This window comes from Lissotriton helveticus, chromosome 7 (genome assembly GCF_964261635.1).
Source record: "Lissotriton helveticus chromosome 7, aLisHel1.1, whole genome shotgun sequence".
NCBI classification, from domain to species: Eukaryota; Metazoa; Chordata; class Amphibia; order Caudata; family Salamandridae; genus Lissotriton; species Lissotriton helveticus.
The window spans coordinates 658,903,014-658,927,334 of NC_136068.1; the positions used below are offsets into that span (position 1 = coordinate 658,903,014).

The following is a 24,321-nucleotide window of genomic DNA, read 5'->3' on the forward strand; positions in this document are numbered from 1 at the left end:
ACTTTCACAGAAGTTAAATAGATTGAAATGATAAAACCTGTTTAAATAATATATTTTCGTCTTTAAAAATGTTGTGCTAGATATTGTATAAACAACTACATTCAATGTTATTTAAAACATTATAATAAAAATAACATTGTAAATCCAACTTGAAACATTTTAAAATAAAAAGCATTGTAAATCAGACAGAATAACAAGGCATCTATTTCAAATCCGAGCCAACGAACCACGCAATTTTTACTGACTTCGAACACTATATATATATATATATATATATATATATATATATATATATATATATATATATATATATATATATATATATATATATATATATATATATATATATATATATAAAATGAACAAACAGAAAGGGATGTTTTCGGGCACTCATTTAATTCAGGGTCTTGTAGCAGCAGTGCCTCAACTTCCCAACTTGTCCAAAACCACGCAGCAATTAACCATCAATTGACAGCTAGTTCACTTGAGTCCACCACAAAAACCTCCCCTCTACTGCCCTCCTTGAGGTATTTGCAATATTCAGCAGCCCACTACGGCTCCGTGCTTCCGATCAGCTTCTACCAAGGAATTTCAGGCATGGAACTGGAATGTTTATTGGCGCTCTTCTGCCTGTGCCACATCCCAATCAGGTGCAGTTAGGTCGCCACTCTTCTCTTTTACTATACAGCACCTCTTTCATCAACAATTCATCCAACCAAGGTGCTCCAGTGTGTGCGTGCATGTGACTGCTCCAGAGGGTGTGTGTGTGTGACTGCTCCAGTGTGTGTGTGTGTGACTGCTCCAGTGTGTGTGTGCGTGTGGGACTGCTCCAGTGTGTGCGTGCATGCGACTGCTCCAGAGTGTGTGTGACTGCTCCTGGGTGGGTGTGTGTGTGACTGCTCCAGAGTGTGTGTGTATGTGACTGCTCCAGAGTGTGTGTGTGTGACTGCTCCTGGGTGTGTGTGTGTGTATGTGACTGCTCCAGAGTGTGTGTGTGTGTGTGTGACTGCTCCAGTGTGTGTGTGTGTGTGACTGCTCCAGTGTTTGTGTGACTGCTCCAGTGTGTGTGTGACTGCTCCAGTGTGTGTGTGTGTGTGACTGCTCCAGTGTGTGTGTGTGTGTGACTGCTCCAGTGTGTGTGTGTGTGTGTGTGTGTGTGTGTGACTGCGCCAGTGTGTGTGTGTGTGTGTGACTGCTCCAGTGTGTGTGTGTATGTGACTGCTCTGGTTGTGTGTGTGGCTGGCTCTGGGTGTGTGTGGCTGGCTCTGGGTGTGTGTGTGGGTGGTAGTAATTGCTGTCTGCTGAGCTCGTCTGTAGGGTACAGTAGTTCTCACATTTGCGAGAGATTAAGCTATTGGCAATGTAAATGACAATGCCATTTATTTATCTGTTTTCAAAACCAACACATACATACAAATTTTGTCATTTACAATGCCAATAGCTCTAACTTCTCCAAAGGCGAAACCGTTGCATTGTAAATGCTTGTTTTTTCCTTTTTTTTCCTGCTTCCAACCTTCCTCCCTTTTTTTTTTCTCCTCCACTTGAGGGGTAATATCTCCTCCTCTGAAACCTTGGGGACATGACCTTAAGTCGACTTTGGGGTACTAGAGTTTAAAAAAAACTTATCTCTATACCCTGACGTTTAACTTATATACACAGCTTTGAGGTTTTTAGCTCCCCCCCAGTGAAAAGTCCCCCATTTTTCCCAGAAATTCGTCGGCCTCGAGGGGTGATCGGATGTTGTACATTTTATTATTGTACATCACCCGCAGAAAGGCGGGGAACCTCATCTGCACCGTGGCCCCAGCTGCTCTGAACTTGTCCATTCTTTGACCCAACTCCCACTGTCGATCTAACGTGGATTTTGAGAGGTCCGATCTAACTTCAAAGGAGAAGTCAGAGGCCTTGAGTGTTTTAGCCTTCAGTGCGAGATTCAGGATTTTCTCCTTCAAGATGTATGTCTGGAAGTTGCCCAGTATCTTCCTCGGTTTAGTTCTGCCGGGGTTAAGGCGGAAAGGGTCTCGATGAATCCGCTGAATATCTCCAACTAATAGATCGACCGCTTCATCAAGTTTTAGAGTCCTTCAGTAGCGCTACCACAAATGTTTTTATGTCATCACCCTCCTTCCCTTCAGGGACTTTCAAAAGGCGCAGATTATTCCTCCGTGAACATTTTTCCAAAGACTCGACCCTTTCCTTCATAGCCTCCCCTTCCCTCCGTAGGGTTTAAATCTTAGTCTCAGCCACCTCCAAATTCGCTTTTAGAGATCCCACTTCTCCGTCCAAGTTTTCTGTTCGCTCAAACAGCGCATCCACCTTTTTTTCAAGAGGTTCACAAACTGCTCTGATATCATTCTGATTTGCTTTTGAGACTGCGAAATCACTCCTGATCTCCTCCCTCATAGCTGACATAGTAGTCAGAAGGGTCTCGAGGGAGCTATTGGCTCCCCTCTCTCCCTCACAGGGCCCTCCGCTCGCCCCACACCCCCCCAGCCCCTCCCAAAACATGGAGCAAAGCAGGGTGGGAGGGAGTGGGGTGGTGGGATGATGTAAATCTGGCTATAAATCTGGCTAGTGTAAGCAAGGAAGGGTTTTCCAGGGGTGGGGGTAAGGGAAGGGGGGCACGAGGGGGTGGGGGGAAAGCAATAAAATTCCTCATGAGTCAGGCCTCGTAAAGAATAGCCACGTGATGTGTCCTATTAACTTTCATCACCAGACGGATTTTATGCATCTGTTCGTTCCTAGAAAAAGGCAGGGCCTTCAAGGCTGGGGGCGGGGGCGGGGGATGGTTGAAAAGGGGATAGTGGGGTGATCACGTCACAGTTTTTATCCTGGAATATCAATGGCTTGCGAGTGAGGAGTAGAAGGTATAAAAATTTGCAATATCTAAGAGACTCCCCCGCGCAGGTCATCGTCATCCAGGAGACACATCTACTCAAAGAAGAGGTATGTGATATGTTGCAGAAGTAGAAATGGGTGGATAAGAGTACCTGCACTGATCAAAATGCAAATATAAGAGGGATTCTTATAATTTAAAAAAAACAGGCTAAAGCGCAAGTCCTGGATTATAAAGAAGATCAGAGTGGGAGATGGCTTATCTCAAAAACCTTACTTAATGATGTGATCTATACGATAGTGGGCTACTACGGCCCAAATGAAGATGACCCTACTTACCTGAAACCAATTCAGAATCATCTGATAGTCTCCCAGGACCCCGTCATTTGGGTTGGGAACTTTTATATAGTTCTTAACGCCAAACTCGATAAATCATCTAAGTAAAGAGCCCATACATTATCAAAATCCAGGCAAACTCTGGTAGTTATAATAGAACAGCTGGGTCTTGCAGATGTATGGAGGGAAAGGGCAGGAAATAAATTGGGGGTTTCCTTTGAAAACCTCAAATATAAGCATAAGTCGCGAATCGACTACGCCTTTTTTAGCTACAGCTTAAAAGAATAATTGATGGAGTTGGACTATCTCCCTTCACATTTGTCTGACCACTCTGCTATCGTTTTTGACCTTAAGATCGGAAAAAAGATAACAGCCTCCTCCTGGTCTTTTGATCGCACCATTTTACTCGAGGAGGAGGAAAAAAACTTCCTGTTAGTCGAGTCAAGGGTTTTCCTGGATTTAAATTTAGAATCAGCGGCAATTGCAACGGTTTGAGATACGCTGAAGGCTTATCTGAGAGGCTGTATAATCAATAGAACCTCGTATAGACGGAGAGTATAGCGGGAGTCTATTCAAAACCTTGAACAAGAGCTGGTCCAACTAGATCAAAAGCGTGGTTCCGTTACGGCCTTGCTAGAACATCTAGAAAAGCAGGCCGAGCAGAGAAATCAGCTGGAAAAAATATTACAGGAAAGGTTGGCCAAGAGGTGGGAGGTGAGTAAAATTTCCCACTTTGAATTTGGGGAAGCTGCCGGGAAGGTCCTGGCCTGGAAAATCAAATCCGACCAAGCAAAAAAACATATTAGGGAGATTAACCTAGAGGGCGAAGTTGTCACCAGGACCTCGGATAGGGAGATAGGGACTGCCTTTCAAAAAAAATTCCAGGAGATATATAAGGAAGAGGTGAGGAATGACCCAGAGGCTATGGAGGACTGGCTAGATAAGGTTTCCCTACCATCATTTCATGTAGCACAGAGTGGCCAACTGGAGAGGGAGATATCAGAGGAGGAGGTGGGGAAAGAAATTGGTCTTCTTAAGCAGGGGAAAGCTATTATGGCATCTATATTGGGGGGAGTAATTGGTTCGATAATCCACCTGGACCAAAAAGGATTTATAAAGGGGCGCCAGCTGGCAGACCACACTCGTGATCTGGTGGGTGCAATTGACATCGCTTCCACCTTTTCTCTCCCACTGGCGACTCTAACTTTAGACGCCACCAAAGCGTTTGATAGGGTCAATTGGCCCTACCTTGTGGCGGTGATGAAAAAGTTTAGGTTTGTGGAGGTTTTCTGTTGGGTTATACATTTGTTGTACAGGGCCCCACGGGCCAGAATATTGGTTAATGGTGCCCTAACAGACCCCTTTAAAATCACTAGAGGTACCAGGCAGGGTTGCCCGCTCTCCCCCCTCTTATTCAATGTATACATTGAGGTGTTTGCTCAAGTATTAAGAGAAGAAGAGGATATTTCCTCTTTTGTATTTCGGGGGTGGGAGAAGCGGGTAGCTCTTTATGCAGACGGCATTCTAATCTACACGTCCGACCCTGAAAGAGCCTCCCCAACGGTAATTAAGAGGGCGGAGGAGTTTGAGCGGATCTCTAGTTATGACATCAATGCCAGTAAAACGGAGATCAGGACCTGGAATATCCCTAACTCGCAGTTAAACGTGGCCACTTCTAAGAGATATCTGGGAATACGGATCACCCAAGAAATAGGAAACATTGTACAGACCAACTTAGATCGAGTGGCCAATGAATGTCTTCTAAAGTCCTGGACCTTTCTCCCACTTTCTATACTGGGGAGAACGAACTTAGTTAAAATGTCTATTCTCCTAAAGTTCACTTATATTTTTAATACCATTCCCTTGGCTTTTGATCCTAAAAAACTCGATAAATGCCACCGTGAGATAAACTCTTTTGTATGGAACTATAAAACATGTAGGCTGGCCTGGAAGAAGTTGAGAAGGAGGAGGGAGAAGGGAGGGTTGGCATTACCAGACCTGTTGTACTATGCTTGGGCATTCCAGCTGCCCTACTCTAGGATGCTCCTGAAAACACCATCAAGCTCACCCATGGGGATAATGTTTAGGGCCATGTTTGCGGGTGCGGACCTTCCACCTGATGGATTTCTTTTCAAGTTTGGGGATCAGACATTTTTCAAGAAAGTGAGATTAAAGACCCTTCAGACCGCCGTAACATCGTGGGTGCAGACTAGAAAGAAAGTAGGGCTTTCTTACTTTTCAAATTTCGCCCCTTTGTGGGATTCCCCACGGCAGCCACCATGTTTGCAGGACAGTCTTGCATCCCCCTTAAAAGAGACAGGGATTACTAGATGGGGAGAGTTACTGGTCGACGGGAGGTTACAAGAATAGGGTCGGCCCAGCTTTATCCAGATTTAAATATATACTGATGGATAGTTGGGCCAGAGCCATAGGCAGGAGGGGTGTCAAATTGGTGAAGCACAGCTATTTTGAACAACAGCTGGTAGAAAGGCGAGAGGGAATTAAAGAGGTGGCGACCTACTATTGGACTATACTGGAGGAGGCGGATGGGGAGTTTACTCTCCCAGATGAGCTTTGGGGAAAGGAATTGGGCCTTCAGTGCGACGATTCATGGATGAGATCTTTCTCCTTTCTTTATAGAGTAGTCAAACCAGCTTGGCTCAGGCGTAATCATTTGTTTACCTTACATCACGCTTATCTCTCCCCTCTAAGGCTCTCAAAATTCCTACCAGGAAAGAAATGTAACAAATGTAATCTAGTGGCAACATCAGATATACATATGTTTAAGGACTGCCCTGCCATTTCGCTCTTTTGGGAAGAAGTAAAGGGCACCCTGGAGTCTATCCTAAACACGACATTGACTATTACTTGTTCATTAATAATTTTTGGTTTAGATGAAAGAGTTATCGGCCAAAGAAAGACTTTCCTCTTTTACGCAATTATTTTGGCAAGATGACAAATTTGTAAATTTTGGGTGGATTCAGCAGGCTGGCTAACGTCGTTATATGAAATCTCGAAGGTCGACTTGGCCAGATCCTGTAGTAAACAAAATCTTTCTTTTTGGGACTTGTTGGTTCATTGGAGATAGATGTCCCGGGTTTTTGTTTTTTGTTGAGTTTTTTTCTCCCCGGGTCCAATGATTATGCCTATTACACTCCATGGACCTTGGGACTTTGCCTCCTCGAATATAATAATAGGTCCTTCAGTTTGAAATACCTTGATGGAGTAATAGGGGCGCACCCCCTCCTCCCTCTGTTCCATCTCAATGATTTGGTCTCCTGCCAGCAATTGAATCGTGTCTGGGTAGGTGAAGACATAAATGATTTGTTTCTGTCTCTCAAGGTAGGACACGCTCGGGGTTGGCTTTTCTCTATGGAAAGAGGTTATGGCAAATGAGGACACAAAAAAAACAACAACAAAAAACCTGTTTTCCTTAACCCGTTAAGTGCTGCTGTCAGCCGTTGAACGTTCAGAGCACTACCTGGCTGGTGCTGCGCACGTTCAAAGGCCGACGCAGCCCGTCCGTTTTTTAAAACGGCTGCAATGCTGTGAAAAAACAGCCACGGTTATCTAGTTAAAGGAAAAAGGGATGCATTTAAGAAACAAAAATTATATGTTTCTGTTTAATTTTTTAAGAGTAAGCAGCAGTCCCTGGGACCAATGCCTGTTCTTAAAAATGTTTTTGTCAGTGCCAGTCCCGAAGGGGAAGGGGTTCCCTAGGGACCCTTCCCATTTGGTGGCTTACCACCCATTTAAAATTGGTGAAAAACTGCGAGTGTTTTGCGGCCGCAAAACAATCTTACATTGATGTGCGACTCGCTATTAGGAAGGGACGCACGCCTCTTCCTAACAGCCAGTTGCAAACCCAATTTTGGGAATCGCTCATAGGTTACTAAATTGCAAAAAAGGGTTTGTACATAGGGCAGACCGACTTTGCGGTCGCAAACAGGCCGATTACCTGTTTGTGACAACAAAAATCTGGCGCACATCTGGCCCCTAGTTTGATAAGAAAGAGCAAAAGTGTTGCTCATGTGCAATTGTCCTGAATCGTTAGGTCACTTGACTTGTATCTGTCCTGGCCTATTAGACGCCAGGAGGTAATATCAAAAATGTATATTTAATTGCTCCATTTGAAATGATGCTTCTTTGCAGGGAAGTATTATGTGCAACAAGCACTTCTCCTTAGAGGCGTTCTGAAATCCAATTTTCATGTGTACTAAAATAAACGTACAAATATGAAAAGGCTAAGGGATTATCTTTTTGAAGTATGAAGCTTTGCCTAAGAGGATGGGTTCCTGTAACGTTTTCTTTTCTTTGTTTATGTTACAGGAACAAGTAACATTTCTCGCTGGTGTTCTTTCCGGAGTAGGTGAACTGATTTGCCCTGTTGAGGTAAGTCATGTGCTTGTCTTAGAAATACTGGCATTGGCTACCTTGAAAATGTAGGGGATTCTGAAGTTGCTTTTTTACACATTTGAATATATTTCCACTTATTTCATTCAGAAGTAATCGTTTTGACTTTAAAAATTAGCTACTAAATCCCTGCATTTCCGGCTGAATGTAGTTCCGTCTCAGCTGCCATGAATCACCTCAGGGTTTGACCCGAGCGGATAAAACAAGGGAAGAAGGCCGTGCTGGCTGCACTCTTCATCTTTTGGCTTTTCAAAGTCTTTTCTGCTCCAATCCACATTTGCCTGGTGTAAGAGTTGAATAACGAGGTCTGTAGTTCGTAATTGTTAGAGAAAGTAAGTTTGTGAGCAGCAGAGTAATAAACGTTTGGTCTCCCTCTGCAAAGTATTTCGAGGACCCCATACCAAATCACTCATCTCCTATTATATGACAGTACCTTAATGCAGCCAGGGACCCCATGATGTTAGAAGGACTTTCACCAGCACACTGAGCATCCAAGGAACAACAGATATCTGAGTTACTGCTCTACATAATAAGAGTGTAGTGTCTCATTTTATGTTTCCATCACATCACAGAAACTAAGATCAATTGAGCCGTCAGGAATCTTTAGTGGCAACCACTGTCAAGAAAATTTGGACAAAAATTGAGCTAACAGTTTTTTTCTTGCAACACAGTTTTTCAAAAACAGTGAGTAATCTCAAGATTTACAAACAGTTCTGAAATGGCACTCCCAGTTTAGTCCACTACTTCAGAGTCTGCCTTAATACCCAGAACCATTATTTATTTGTTGCAGTCACAGATCATTTATGTGCCAGTGTAAATTACTTGATGCACAAATGACATATATTTGTACCACAATAGAAACAGTGGCTGAACTTGTTCGTCCATCTTGCCAATACCTATATCAGAAAATCAAATACAATCAGATTTATGATATCACATCAATCAACCAATCGGGATTTGTAGAGCGCTGCTTCATTACCATGACGGTCTTGAGGTGCTGGGAGCGCATGTTGAATGTTCTCCTATTGGTTGAACATTCAGGTCTTGAGGTCCTTCCTGAACTGCTTGGGCAATGGCGAGGCCCAGAGGTTGTAGGGGGAGGTTGTCCCCGGTCTTAACCGCTTGTGAGAGAAAGAGTGACCTCCACTGTTCTTCCAGAGGATGCCTTTTGGTGGCTACTAGGGAGGGGGATTTCGAATGGAGTTTCCCGGTAGGTTGGTGGATGTACATGTGTTTGCTGAGGTATGTCGGTCCTTTGTTGCGTAGTGTCATGTAAGCATGGGTGATCATCTTGAACTGGCATCTCATTAAGACTGGTAGCCAGTAGAGTGACCTGAGGTGTGGGGTGAAGTGGGTGAGGTCCAGAATGAGTCTGGCTGCTGTGTTTTGGATATACTGAAGTCTCATCATGAGTTGCGCTGTTATTCCTATGTAGAGGGTGTTGCCATCGTCTAGTTTGCTGGTGATGATAGCTTGCCTGACTGGTTGACTTGTGTTAGGTGGGAGCCATCTGAAGACCTTCCTTAGCATTCGGAAGGTGAGGAAGCAATCGGAATAGTCAGCGCTTACCTGCTTCTTCATGGATAATGAAACTTCTTGCTAGGTGGTTCTAAAGGATATTAGCGCTCCTGGGCAATACGTAGGTAAGTGTACTCTGGTACTGAGTGAGGATTGCTGTGCATAAGGATTGGGAGAGCCACCATCCTCCCCAATGTGTGGATATCCACTGGTAAAACAGAACAACAGTCCCCTGCACATGCTGGATAGCTGAGGAGAAACCCGAGGTTGCAGGGGTGTTCAGTGGGTTTTCGGGGTTGGGCCCTGCTCAGGTGGGCACCATGCATTGTTCCAGAGTGTGTCCTTTCCCATCCTGAATATGAGTACCTCTGTCTTGTCAGTGTTGAGTTTGAGGCAGTTGTTGTTCATCTATACTGCATTAGCAGCAAATCTAGCTGCTTGAAAACAGAATGACATAAGACATTGCCATCCTATGTCAGAGTACTTCCAATATACGTCTAACTTGCATGAATATTCTAGAGTCCTGGTCAAATATCCTGGGATGTTGGTATTAACATATTATTCAATGTCCCAAAAACCTTGCAACTTAAGGTGTTCCCCACTTGAAACATACATGTCCACTGTGTAGGAGGTGCTGTTGGAATATCCTGGCTAGGAACATTTATACATTACTATTGTGTTACAGATCTTACAAGAACCAGCAGCCTCTGTGTCCATTCTGTCACATATGACAGCATGAATCTGCTTTTCACCCTAATATTCCACAGACGGTCTTCCACTTTGCCCAAATGAATGTATTGTACTTAACATGGCTTAGTGCAATGTTGGAAGAGTACATTAGAATGGCTTTTAGCTGCTCCATCAGGATTCAAGCAAGCCGGGCCGACAACGGCTGAAATGCCAGAAACCGGTCCCCGGAAGCTTGTCTCCTTTCTGGTGAAGAATTGGCTTGGTAGTTTGGTCTGCCCTGTTCCCATGATGCACTGGGCCAGGGACAGACTAATTTGCATATAGCCAGGTTCTGAGCTGGGATGGGGCAGTGAGCTAAATAACGGTGATGGATCAAGCCCTGATCTTTGGACTGGGTAAGAGTGGTCTGCTTAATTCAGACACTCTGTTCATCACCACCCCCTTTTCTGAATCGTTTTTGGCCACTATTGGTGTGGCAGGGTATACTCAGACATGAGTCCCTTGCTCACTGCTCCATCAGGATTCAAGCAAGCCGGGCCGACGACGGCTGAAATGCCAGAAACCGGTCCCCGGAAGCTTGTCTCCTTTCTGGTGAAGAATTGGCTTGGTAGTTTGGTCTGCCCTGTTCCCATGATGCACTGGGCCAGGGACAGACTAATTTGCATATAGCCAGGTTCTGAGCTGGGATGGGGCAGTGAGCTAAATAACGGTGCTGGATCAAGCCCTGATCTTTGGACTGGGTAAGAGTGGTCTGCTTAATTCAGGCACTCTGTTCATCACCACCCCCTTTTCTGAATCGTTTTTGGCCACTATAGGTGTGGCAGGGTATACTCAGACATGAGTCCCTTGCTCACTGCTCCATCAGGATTCAAGCAAGCCGGGCCGACGACGGCTGAAATGCCAGAAACCGGTCCCCGGAAGCTTGTCTCCTTTCTGGTGAAGAATTGGCTTGGTAGTTTGGTCTGCCCTGTTCCCATGATGCACTGGGCCAGGGACAGACTAATTTGCATATAGCCAGGTTCTGAGCTGGGATGGGGCAATGAGCTAAATAACGGTGATGGATCAAGCCCTGATCTTTGGACTGGGTAAGAGTGGTCTGCTTAATTCAGACACTTTGTTCATCACCACCCCCTTTTCTGAATCGTTTTTGGCCACTATAGGTGTGGCAGGGTATACTCAGACATGAGTCCCTTGCTCACTGCTCCATCAGGATTCAAGCAAGCCGGGCTGACGACGGCTGAAATGCCAGAAACCGGTCCCCGGAAGCTTGTCTCCTTTCTGGTGAAGAATTGGCTTGGTAGTTTGGTCTGCCCTGTTCCCATGATGCACTGGGCCAGGGACAGACTAATTTGCATATAGCCAGGTTCTCAGCTGGGATGGGGCAGTGAGCTAAATAACGGTGATGGATCAAGCCCTGATCTTTGGACTGGGTAAGAGTGGTCTGCTTAATTCAGACACTCTGTTCATCACCACCCCCTTTTCTGAATCGTTTTTGGCCACTATAGGTGTGGCAGGGTATACTCAGACATGAGTCCCTTGCTCACTGCTCCATCAGGATTCAAGCAAGCCGGGCCGACGACGGCTGAAATGCCAGAAACCGGTCCCCGGAAGCTTGTCTCCTTTCTGGTGAAGAATTGGCTTGGTAGTTTGGTCTGCCCTGTTCCCATGATGCACTGGGCCAGGGACAGACTAATTTGCATATAGCCAGGTTCTGAGCTGGGATGGGGCAGTGAGCTAAATAACGGTGATGGATCAAGCCCTGATCTTTGGACTGGGTAAGAGTGGTCTGCTTAATTCAGACACTCTGTTCATCACCACTCCCTTTTCTGAATCGTTTTTGGCCACTATAGGTGTGGCAGGGTATACTCAGACATGCATCCCTTGCTCACTGCTCCATCAGGATTCAAGCAAGCCGGGCCGACGAGGGCTGAAATGCCAGAAACCGGTCCCCGGAAGCTTGTCTCCTTTCTGGTGAAGAATTGGCTTGGTAGTTTGGTCTGCCCTGTTCCCATGATGCACTGGGCCAGGGACAGACTAATTTGCATATAGCCAGGTTCTGAGCTGGGATGGGGCAGTGAGCTAAATAACGGTGATGGATCAAGCCCTGATCTTTGGACTGGGTAAGAGTGGTCTGCTTAATTCAGACACTCTGTTCATCACCACCCCCTTTTCTGAATCGTTTTTGGCCACTATAGTTGTGGCAGGGTATACTCAGACATGAGTCCCTTGCTCACTGCTCCATCAGGATTCAAGCAAGCCGGGCTGACGACGGCTGAAATGCCAGAAACCGGTCCCCGGAAGCTTGTCTCCTTTCTGGTGAAGAATTGGCTTGGTAGTTTGGTCTGCCCTGTTCCCATGATGCACTGGGCCAGGGACAGACTAATTTGCATATAGCCAGGTTCTGAGCTGGGATGGGGCAATGAGCTAAATAACGGTGATGGATCAAGCCCTGATCTTTGGACTGGGTAAGAGTGGTCTGCTTAATTCAGACACTCTGTTCATCACCACCCCCTTTTCTGAATCGTTTTTGGCCACTATAGGTGTGGCAGGGTATACTCAGACATGAGTCCCTTGCTCACTGCTCCATCAGGATTCAAGCAAGCCGGGCCGAAGAGGGCTGAAATGCCAGAAACCGGTCCCCGGAAGCTTGTCTCCTTTCTGGTGAAGAATTGGCTTGGTACTTTGGTCTGCCCTGTTCCCATGATGCACTGGGCCAGGGACAGACTAATTTGCATATAGCCAGGTTCTGAGCTGGGATGGGGCAGTGAGCTAAATAACGGTGATGGATCAAGCCCTGATCTTTGGACTGGGTAAGAGTGGTCTGCTTAATTCAGACACTCTGTTCATCACCACCCCCTTTTCTGAATCGTTTTAGCTGTGGACAGCACAGAAGATTCGAGTTTCAACGACATTATTTACACCATACAGAAGTTTAACTTTGTGGGGTTTTTCTAAGATTGCGGCAGGAGCTGTTAAAGGCAAACTGTGCTTTGTTTATTGCTTCTACTGGACAAAAGTGAGTCTAAGCTCAGTATTTTGGTCAGTATGAAATATTTGATAAAGGGCGCAGAATGCGGCTACCTGTATGCTTTTTGCACTACCTAAGCACTTCCATGCCTCAGACCTTCACCAGCTTCACTGGCTTCAGATAGAACAGAGTCTATATTGAGAGGATGTACGACGTTACGACGCGTACCATAACAACGCGTGCTTTAACAACGCGTCCCTTCGGGGGCGCGGATTGAGAATAGTATAATTTACTATTCTAACACCAGTCCCCGTGGACACTAGGGAAGGTGTTGGAATAGTAAATATACTATTCCTAATTCTCTAGCGCCCACCAGCGCAAGTCGTGGTTTTGACTTGCGTTGTAACGGACGCGTTGTAAAAGCCTTGCGGAGTACAATCCGTTTTGTAAAGGATGTTCCCCATATTGAGACTCTGTACCACACACAAGATCTTGCATGACCAAGGTCCACAAATTTTGAACAGGCTGTGCTCACCGTATGTTCCGACTCGATCCCTTTGCTCCTCGGATCTGCATCTGGCCTGTGCCCCCGGGTGTGCAGGGTAAGAACAGGTGGGCGCTCTTTCAGGACTATGGCACCCATCCTATGGAATTCTATTCCTCTAGCTGCTAAGAGCATGCAATACCACTGGGCTTTTATAAAAATGATCAAAACGTGGCTTTTCTCTGACCTTTAGATGAAATATTTTCCTGCATGCTCCTGTCAGTTTTAGCGCTGGAACGCCCCAGTGCTGGGGCAGCCACCACTTTATGAGAACTTATATAATAACACATATACACCTACATAGAAGAGCAATCTCAGGTGAAGTGTTGAGTGTCCCTGGAACAGACACAGATAGAGCTATACACACCTAAAACATCCCAATGTTCAGTGGTGCTTCCTCTGTGCAAAATATATTTTCACTGCACTAATGCACTTTGTAAAGGTTTTATCACTACTATTCCTTTATATTAATCCCACACTGTGTAGCCTCATATCTATCTCACAATCCTGCCAGTCAATCTCTCATTCATTCACTTTCTATACTACTCATTTTCTCACCAACAACTCTACCTCAGTACATCTCTCACCTTCACTGCTATCTTCTCATCACCTTACATGTTAGCCCTGGTCTCACCTCTAAATCTTCTTTTATCATACCTATGTTAAAATGTACTAGTTTTATTTCCCCATTCTGTCTAGCTTTCAGGCTGTGTCTTTTACCTCTGTGTTTGCACAGTTACATCTGTTTCCTTCTGTTTATCTTCAAATACACAACCCTCACAATAACACGTCTATGCCATGTTCTGGCATTCTCTGACCTCGGATGGTCTCTCTCGCCTCTATCTTCTGGTTTAACTTGTACCTCTACCTCTTTGATGTGTTTTCCTTTCTCCTAAGATTTGCTCTTATCCCCACTTTTCCCACTGTTAGTTTACTTTTTCACACCTATCTCTGTCAGTCACTCACTAACTCACTTCTAGCTCTTCTACTCACCTCTAAATCTCTTATAATCAGCCTCATTTTCCAGTACCCTGCATATCTTAAACTCTTTTCCATACTATCTTGAACATTCTTCTGTATCTTTGGCATATTCTAAATCTCGTTAGTATCATTCTTCAGTTAATCTCATTCACATTCGCTTACCATTATAGTTCTGTGTCATTCTCAATATTTACACCACTCTAATCTACTGAACTGTATCGCTCCAGTTTTCTCCAAGTTTTTCTAATCACTTCCAAATCTACGTATTCTCTATGACCACTATATCTATCGGTTCTCTCTCACGAAGCACAGTCATTCATTTTCTTGTTTTCCTCTATCATGTGATACTTTGATAGTTTCCCTTTGACTCTTTCTTTATTTAATCAATTTTCTTTCTACTAATTCAGGCTCTTCATTCACGCAGGTATCCTTTCATTTCATGCTTTACTCCTGTGCATCACTCTTCAATTTCTCATTCTATCTTTCAGTTCATCTTGTTGTGTTACTGTTCACTCTCCCACTGTCTTGTCCTCTTTAAAAAGAATAGCTGCATTTCACTCACTCCTTCACTATCTGCCCCTTGCTCTTTATTTGTTTACCTTTCTTGGGCATCATCTCTTGGCTCTTTGTCCTGTTCTCCTACCTTTCTCGTACCCATTCTCTTGATCCTCTATGTCCCTCTCCATTTCTTTGTACATATCCACCATTTCTTTTGTTCTCTTTGTTAACTATTGTTTATTTATGTCTTTCCCTCTAACTTTCCTTTCATTCTTTTCTATTTTATTTATTTATTTTGGTTTCTTTCACCTTTTTCTCCAATTAGCTCATTTATTTCTTTGTTCCCCATAAGCTAATATTGTAGCCTCTTAATCATTTTCTTTTATTTTGTTGCTACACATTTTTTTACAAGGTCTGCTTTGGTTCTTTCTCATATAGTGCTACTCCTTCTTTCTCTGCATTTTTTTCTCTTCTTTTCCTTACCATGCCATTCAATTTTTTTTCTTTTCTTTTCATCTAATGTTTGTTCTTTACCTACACTTTATTGTTCATCTATGACCCCATCTTAGTTTTCTTCTCTTATTTCCCTTAAACTTACTTCTCTTTTACTTCCACCATGGTCAGTCCATAACACCCCATCAAATGATGAATAAAAAAGTACTTTGCAGACAGTTCTTCACTCAAGGTAGTTCCCCAATACATAGAAGATTATGCTCTGAGGGAAATATGACCCAGTTTGCCATACCGGTATAGCACACCTCTCAATGTTGGGTTAATCTTCAGAAATAACAAATTCATAACTGTGCTGTGCAGGGATGTTTTACCAGGTTGTGGGTAACAGCTTTTCTTTCCAGCGACCGCATCCCTTGAGTTACACCTAGTTCTCACCTAGTTCTCATAAAACACGTATAGAACAGAAAACAGCTGTAAAGGATGTCTCACACAAAACAAATTTAGCACGAGAAGCAGCCCCCATTCCTTTTTTAGAAGGATGTGCATTGTTAAGCGTCACCAAGAAGACAATCAACACCCAACTCTGTGAGTTCATTGAAGAGACCCACATCATGGACATCTCACAATCTGGCTTCTGAAGCAACCACAGCTAAGGGAAAGGCACTCCTTGCCACCACTGACGACATCCACTCTCTCCTTGACGGAGGCAAAACAGCAGCCCTCATCCTACAGGACCTCTTGGCCATCTTTGATACCTTCTCCCCCTGCCTCCAAATTATGAGACTCCACAATGCCAGCAATCATGACAAAGCCCTGGACTGGATCCACTCTGTCCTTACTGACCGAACACAGTGAGTCAGTAAACCTCTGTTCCTCTCAGAACATACAGAGATCATCTGTAGAGTGCCCCAGGGATCCTCCCTAAGCCCCCCTCTTCAACCTCCACATGATCACCCTCACGGCTATTCTCAGAAACTACAGACTTAACATTGTCTCTTACGCTGATGAAACTCAGCTGATCCTCTCCTTCAACGAACCCACACCCGACAGAATCAACTTTCACAGTGGGTTGAAGGCCGTTGCCACCTGGATAAAAGATATCTGCCTCAAGCTCAAATCGGACAAGACCACAGTACTCATCCTGGGATCCGCACCCTCATGCTGGGACAACTCCTGGTGGCCCACTGCACTGGGAACCCCACGGACCATGCACATAACCTTGGCATCATACTGGACTCCTCATCCATAATGATGTTCCAGATCAACGCTGTATCCTTTGCCTGCTTCCACACGCTCTGCATGCTTCGAAAGACATTCAGATGGATCCCCACAGAATCCAGAAAGACATTCTCCGAAGCACTCATCACCAGCGGACTCGACTATGGCAACTCACTCTATACCAGAGTCACCCAGAAACAGCACAGGAAACTTCAGAAAGTTCAAAACGCCACAGTCAGACTGGTCCTAGACATCCCCGCCATAGCCACATCACAGAACACCTTCGATAACTCCACTGGCTCCTAGTAAACAAGAGGATCACCTTCAAGCATCTCACACATGCCTACAGAGCTGTCCATGATGTAGGATCAAAACAAACAAGATGATGGACGGAAAGTTGCACAATGGCAAAACATTCACCCCCAGTCACAGATCTGGGTTTAATCCATCGTTATTTTGCACACCAAGCCACCCCAGTTCAGACATGGCCATATGCAAATCAGTCTTGACCCTGTGCCTCATGGGAACAGTCCAGCCCGAACTGCCAAACCATGCCTTTCCTGGACCGGAATCAAGCATCCTAGTACCGGTTTCTGGCTATCAGCCGTCTTCAGCCAGGATAGCTTGACTCCAGTGGGGTAGTGAGCAAAGGACCCACATCTGGGCATACCCTTCCCACATAGGGTGAAGGGCAAAACAAACAAGATGATGGACGGAATGTTGCACAATGGTAAAAACATTCACCCCCAGTCACAGATCTGGGTTTAATCCATCGTTATTTTGCTCACCAAGCCACCCCAGTTCAGACATGGCCATATGCAAATCAGTCTTGACCCTGTGCCTCATGGGAACAGTCCAGCCCAAACTGCCGAACCATGTCTTTCCTGGACCGGAATCAAGCATCCTAGGACCGGTTTCGGGCTATCAGCCGTCTTCAGCCAGGATAGCTTGACTTCAGTGGCGTAGTGAGCAAGCGACCCACGTCTGGGCATACCCTTCCCACATAGGGTGAACAGCAAAACAAACAAGATGATGGACGGAATGTTGCACAATGGCAAAACATTCACCCCCAGTCACAGATCTGGGTTTAATCCATCGTTATTTTGCTCACCAAGCCACCCCAGTTCAGACATGGCCATATGCAAATCAGTCTTGACCCTGTGCCTCATGGGAACAGTCAAGCCCAAACTGCCAAGCCATGTCTTTCCTGGACCGGAATCAAGCATCCTAGGACCGGTTTCTGGCTATCAGCCGTCTTCAGCCAGGATAGCTTGACTCCAGTGGCATAGTGAGCAAGGGACCCACGTCTGGGCATACCCTTCCCACATAGGGTGAACAGCAAAACAAACAAGATGATGGACGGAATGTTGCACAATGGCAAAACATTCACCCCCAGTCACAGATCTGGGTTTAATCCATCGTTATTTTGCTCACCAAGCCACCCCAGTTCAGACATGGCCATATGCAAATCAGTCTTGACCCTGTGCCTCATGGGAACAGTCCAGCCCGAACTGCCAAGCCATGTCTTTACTGGACCGGAATTAATCATCCTAGGACCGATTTCTGGCTATCAGCCGTCTTCAGCCAGGATAGCTTGACTCCAGTGGCGTAATGAGCAAGGGACCCACGTCTGGGCATACCCTTCCCACATAGGGTGAACAGCAAAACAAAGAAGATGATGGACGGAATGTTGCACAATGGCAAAACATTCACCCTCAGTCACAGATCTGGGTTTAATCCATCGTTATTTTGCTCACCAAGCCACCCCAGTTCAGACATGGCCATATGCAAATCAGTCTTGACCCTGTGCCTCGTGGGAACAGTCCAGCCCGAACTGCCAAGCCATGTCTTTCCTGGACCGGAATCAGGCATCCTAGGACCGGGTTCTGGCTATCAGCCGTCTTCAGCCAGGATAGCTTGACTCCAGTGGCGTAGTGAGCAAGGGACCCACGTCTGGGCACACCCTTCCCACATAGGGTGAACAGCAAAACAAACAAGATGATGGACGGAATGTTGCACAATGGCAAAACATTCACCCCCAGTCACAGATCTGACTTTAATCCATCGTTATTTTGCTCACCAAGCCACCCCAGTTCAGACATGGCCACATGCAAATCAGTCTTGACCCTGTGCCTCATGGGAACAGTCCAGGACGAACTGCGAAGCCATGTCTTTCCTGGACCGGAATCAAGCATTCTAGGACCGGTTTCTGGCTATCAGCCGTCTTCAGCCAGGATAGCTTGACTCCAGTGGCGTAGTGAGCAAGGGACCCACGTCTGGGCATACCCTTCCCACATATGGTGAACAGCAAAACAAACAAGATAATGGACGGAATGTTGCACAATGGCAAAACATTCACCCTCAGTCACAGATCTGGGTTTAATCCATCGTTATTTTGCTCACCAAGCCACCCCAGTTCAGACATGGCCATATACAAATCAATCTTGACCCTGTGCCTCATGGGAACAGTCCAGGACGAACTACCAAGTCATCTCTTTCCTGGACCGGAATCAAGCATCCTAGGACCGGTTTCTGGCTAACAGCCGTCTTCAGCGAGGATAGCTTGACTCCAGTGGCGTAGTGAGCAAGGGACCAACGTCTCGGCATACCCTTCCCACATAGGGTGAACAGCAAAACAAACAAGATAATGGACGTAATGTTGCACAATGGCAAAACATTTACCCCCAGTCACAGATCTGGGTTTAATCCATCGTTATTTTGCTCTCCATAGCCAGAAACCGGTCCTAGGATGCTTGATTCCGGTCTAGGAAAGACATGGCGTGGCAGTTCGGGCTGGACTGTTCCCATGAGGCACAGGGTGAAGGGTGATTTGCATATGGCCATGTCTGAACTGGGGTTGTGTGGAGTGCAAAAAAATGATGGATTTAGGCCCAGATCTCTGTAATGGGGTGAATGTATGACATTGTTCTGCATTCTGTTCATCAATTGTTGATTTTGCATTTGTCACCCCGAGTGGGATGGGTATGCTCTGACGTGAGTCCCATGCTCTCCACACCACTGGAGTCAAGCTATCCTGGCTGAACACGGCTGATAGCCAGAAACCGGTCTTAGGATGCTTGATTCTGGTCCAGGAAAGATATGACTTGGCAGTTCGGGCTGGACTGTTCCCATGAGGCACAGGGTTAAGGGTGTTTTGCATATGTCTGAACTGGGTTGGTGTGGAGTGCAAAAAAACGATGGATTTAGGCTCAGATCTCTGTACTGGGGTGAATGTATGACATTGTTCTGCATTCTGTTCATCAATTGTTGATTTTGCATTTGTCACCCCGAGTGGGATGGGTATGCTCAGACGTGAGTCCCATGCTCTCCACACCACTGGAGTCAAGCTATCCTGGCTGAACACGGCTGATAGCCAGAAACCGGTCCTAGGATGCTTGATTCTGGTCCAGGAAAGATATGACTTGACAGTTCGGGCTGGGCTGTTCCCATGAGGCACAGGGTCAAGGGTGATTTGCATATGGCCATGTCTGAACTGGGTTGGTGTGGAGTGCAAAAAAACGATGGATTTAGGCCCAGATCTCTGTACTGGGGTGAATGTATGACATTGTTTTGCATTCTGTCCATCAATTGTTGTTTTTGCATTTGTCACCCCGAGTGGGATGGGTATGCTCAGACGTTGTTGTTTTTGCATGATGTAGGATCAGCATGTATAAACCACAACCGCTCATTCCACATACCCAGAAGAAAACTTCGCTCCACCCAACTTGCCCTGGCCACGTTCCCACTGACCAGAACCGGAGGAAGAGCCTTCCCCTACCTCACCACCAGGACTTACAACACCCTGCCCCTTCACTTCAGGCAATCTCTGTCACTGAACCAATTCAGGAAGGAAGTCAAGGTCAGGCTCTTCGGCTGATGATCCTCCATGCCCAGATGGATCAGCAACTCCCTCCCTCAGCACCTTGAGAACCTCTGTGGTGAGTAGCTGTGCTATATAAACTCCCGATTGACTGGTTAAGTGGTCCATGCCAGATTTAACACCTTCAGCCATTCTTGCTTTTTAAAGCAAAACACTCTGGAAATCCAGATTATTAGGCTCATGTTTGCATAATATTGGCTAAAAAAACGAGTACTTGTTGAAGATGCCAAATATGATATCGGGTCATTTGGCAGATATCTGAACTTAATTACTCCATGAAATATGCCAGACAATGATCCTTAATGTTGACAATTAAACTGCATTACCAAGTATTAATTATTTTCAAAGTGCCATCACGTGCATGTGGCTTTTAATGTTGAAAATGCCTGTTTTGAGCTCAACAACTGAGATTTTGTAGTGCACACTTAACAGCTTTTATTGATCACAGGATTAAATAATGTATTTAAACATGATTTTTGCTTTATAAAGCGTATTGTAATCGGAGCTGTTTTGCAATCAACCTTGAGGGCCAGATGTAGGTAATTTTATTTTACCGCCTCTTAAATACCGAATCATACCGATTCGGTATTTAAGAAGTGGTAAAATAGAAGTACTGAGATGTAGGTAAATCCAGATGTGCATTTACCGAATCGGTAATATTCGGTAATTACCGATTCGGTAAATACCGACCGGTAATGCCCATTCATTCCTATGGGCATTACCGATTCGGTATTTACCGAATCAGTAAATACCGAATTTCACAAGGGTGCAAGGGGTGTCACTTTGAAACCCTCTAGCACCCCCAAAACAGGCTCGGGTGCCATGTGGCAGGAATACATGCCCTAAGGGCAGGTCTGCCTGTCATATGGCACAGGTGTGCATGCACACATGTGCATGCACACCGGAATCAGTATTTTACCATCAAATTGAATTTGATGGTAAAATACCGATTCGGTAAGGCTTGTGGGACTCAGAAGAGTCCCACCTACATATCAAATTTACCAAATCGGTAAAAATACCGATTCGGTATTTTACTGAATCGGTAAATTTACCGATCGGTAAATTTACCGATTCCGCAAAAATATGCCCCTACATCTCAAATTCCATTTACCGGTCGGTAAAGGCCGAATTCGGCCGTTACCGACCGGTAAAAGCCTACCTACATCTGGCCCTAAATATTTTATAATCATCAGTCAGCCTTTGGGTTTCTGTGTTCTTCCATGCCCTCTCCTACTCAGGTGAATGCAGTGGCTGAGAAAGTAAAACAAATGCTGTGGTATGAGGAGCCTGAACTACACTCCAAGGACATAGTGTAGATGGTTAGAAGGCCTCACCTCGAAAATGGTACCTTCCAGAAAACCTCAACTATGAGGGGCCCTCCACATTCCTTTGAGAAATAGAAGCAGATAATTAACCTAGCCCTGCTATGATTGTGAGCTGAGCAGTTGAGTCATACATCCTGTGAAAGAGTTCCTTTTCTGAAAATGGAGGCCCCTGAACCTCAGCCTCACCTGTGCCATGGGGTCCCCACAGCTCCAGTGGGATTTGGGGACCTATGTTATGTCCCTGTTTTTAGTGAGGTCGACTACTTTTACCACCAATGCTTGTCATACAAACACAGTTTTTCATGTATGTAGTGGGCTTCGGTGTTACATAAAAATATTACTTTGAACACTTTTCTGGTGAGGCATAACAGCTTTTGGGTGGAAGAGGTTTTAAAGCATACACAACAGAAAACTACTTTTGATTTTTACTTTTATTGGGATACAGGGAAGATTAGAAGTAAACTTGTTTAAAACCATATCAGTTTAAGAATATTTTAGCTCTAAAAGTGGCACGTTGACTACCAAGTAAACAAAGTTGTCATTGTTATATATATATATATATATATATATACATATATATACATTTGGCATGCAGGGATTTGCTATGGAAAGAGTGCAGTGTGCATGAACAACGCTACAGCACTTAATTCTTTTCCCACACTATCTTCCCTTCCTTCAACCAATTATACCTCCTGCTATCTTCTCTCAAGATTTCAACCTCTTGGCCATGTACCCATGTTTTGAGGTTATTGTGTAAGGACTGCAAAACTGTCTTAAATGTTCTCGCAACCAAATACCTCAAACTCTTTCCTATCTTTAAGATTCACATGCTCATAGCCTGTCACTTGTCCATCATCATATTCGTTTAGCTCACGGGTATTTGCTAGGCTTAATTTCAAGTCACTTTGCTTCAATCACTGAATTATAGGCTCACCATATTTACAAAAACTTGCACCACACCATATCCCCACTAGAAACCTGGGGCCTTATTTATGAAAAGTGACGCATCGTTGCGTGAAAACAGCGATGCGTCACTTTTACTGCGATCTCCCTGCGAAATTATTGATGTGTCATATTTATAATATGACGCATCATGTCGCAAGGAGTTACAGATACGTCAGTATTTCTGACGTATCTGTAAGCGCAAAAGTCACGCATTGCTGGGGTGTGTCACAAAAGTGACACAACTCCAGCAATGCGTCCTTTCACATGGGGAAAGCCCCATGTGAAAGGGCTTGCGTCAGTCTTACGCCTGCTGCGAGGCAGGCGCAAGATTTTGACGCAACAGCGTCCTAAAAGTGACGCAGTGAAATCTCATAGATTTCACTGCGTCACTATTACGAGGCTTTTTGCGTGTGAACGCCCCCCCTGCATACATTATACCTGGCGCAGGTATAATGTAGCGCAGGGGTTTACAAAGTGACGCATCTGCTTAGATGCGTCACTTTGTAAATAGTGCGCATCAGGAGGCAAGTTTTACGCCGCCGATGCGTCACAAAAAGTGACGCATCGGCAGTGCAAAACTCACGCAAGGCCTCATAAATGAGGCCCCTACAGTCTATCTTGTCACACTTAAATTTATTTTACCTACATTTATTTTACCCTTTTTTAAAAAAATAAGTGTTGTATTTGTTCTATTGTTTTAGTTTTGTATAATAACTACTATACATGTATAGTTGTGTAAGTATTTACACTATAACCTATTCATATATTTTTTGATAATTTGGGGGCACTAGAGGGCAGGCAGAGAAAACATCCATAAATCATCCTAAACCTGTGGGGTAATCTAACTGTACTCTGCCCCAACAAACAGCGGAGGGTGAGCGGGAGTGGCACCACCCTTTTGAAATGAGTCAGAGACAGCGGCGGACCAGCTGGGAACTGTGCAAATTTACAGCCTGTGAGGCGCGGTGCTACGGGCCGAGGGAGGTGAGGGCCCGCCACCGCCAATGGAGACTGTGAGACGGCACCAGCATGGGACTGCCGCTACTCAACAGTAACAACCCCACGCACACCTGCAGACATCCGAGTGAGGTGACTGTGCCACTGCGGAGACCGTGTAACCGGGAGTCACCCCTGCACCTGCACCTGCGAACTGCGCGCCGCCCAGGGGGAACCCCTGTGCTGGGCAGCCCTGCACGGGGCCAGGGGTCTGGACCTGCCACGAGTGGTGCACAATTCTGCTGAGCCCCAGCTGGGGTCAAAATCTGCCAAGGAGCCAGGTACTGCGCAAGCTAGGTGGTGCTGGGAGACACACATTCTCTCTGCTGGACAGCAGGCGACAGACTGCAAAGAAAGCTGCACGGGTCTGGGATAAAGCACGGCAGTGAGTGGACTCCAAGCCAGGCCAGGGATCACGTTCCACTGCACCATAGTAAATACCTTTGCTGTTAATTGACCGAGCGCCAATAACCGCGGCCTGCTAGGGCGAATGGCATCAAGTACACCCTGCGGAGCAGAGGGTCGCTGCAACACCCTGCAGGGATAAGCTTCCATCCCGCGACGCAGTGCTGCGAGCCCGCGGTCTACTACCACGGCTCACCTGGTGACTGCAGTAGGCCTAATTTGTACAGAGATTTCTTCTGGCAGCCGCAACATACCAACCTGAGCACCCTGACACTCTTTCTGGACTGTGGTGGTAGGTAGTAGCACGCAGCCCATG

At 45.6% G+C, this 24,321-nt stretch overlaps 1 protein-coding gene across 1 annotated transcript in view; it reads left to right on the forward strand.

Annotated features, from left to right (window-relative positions):
- Nucleotides 1-24,321, forward strand: part of LOC144768933 (uncharacterized) — a 367,458-nt gene that overhangs the window by 207,999 nt on the left and 135,138 nt on the right. The window contains exon 7 of the mRNA XM_078652940.1: nucleotides 7,501-7,563. Coding sequence (XP_078509066.1) covers nucleotides 7,501-7,563 — 63 coding nt within the window. The remainder of the gene's footprint in view (nucleotides 1-7,500; nucleotides 7,564-24,321) is intronic.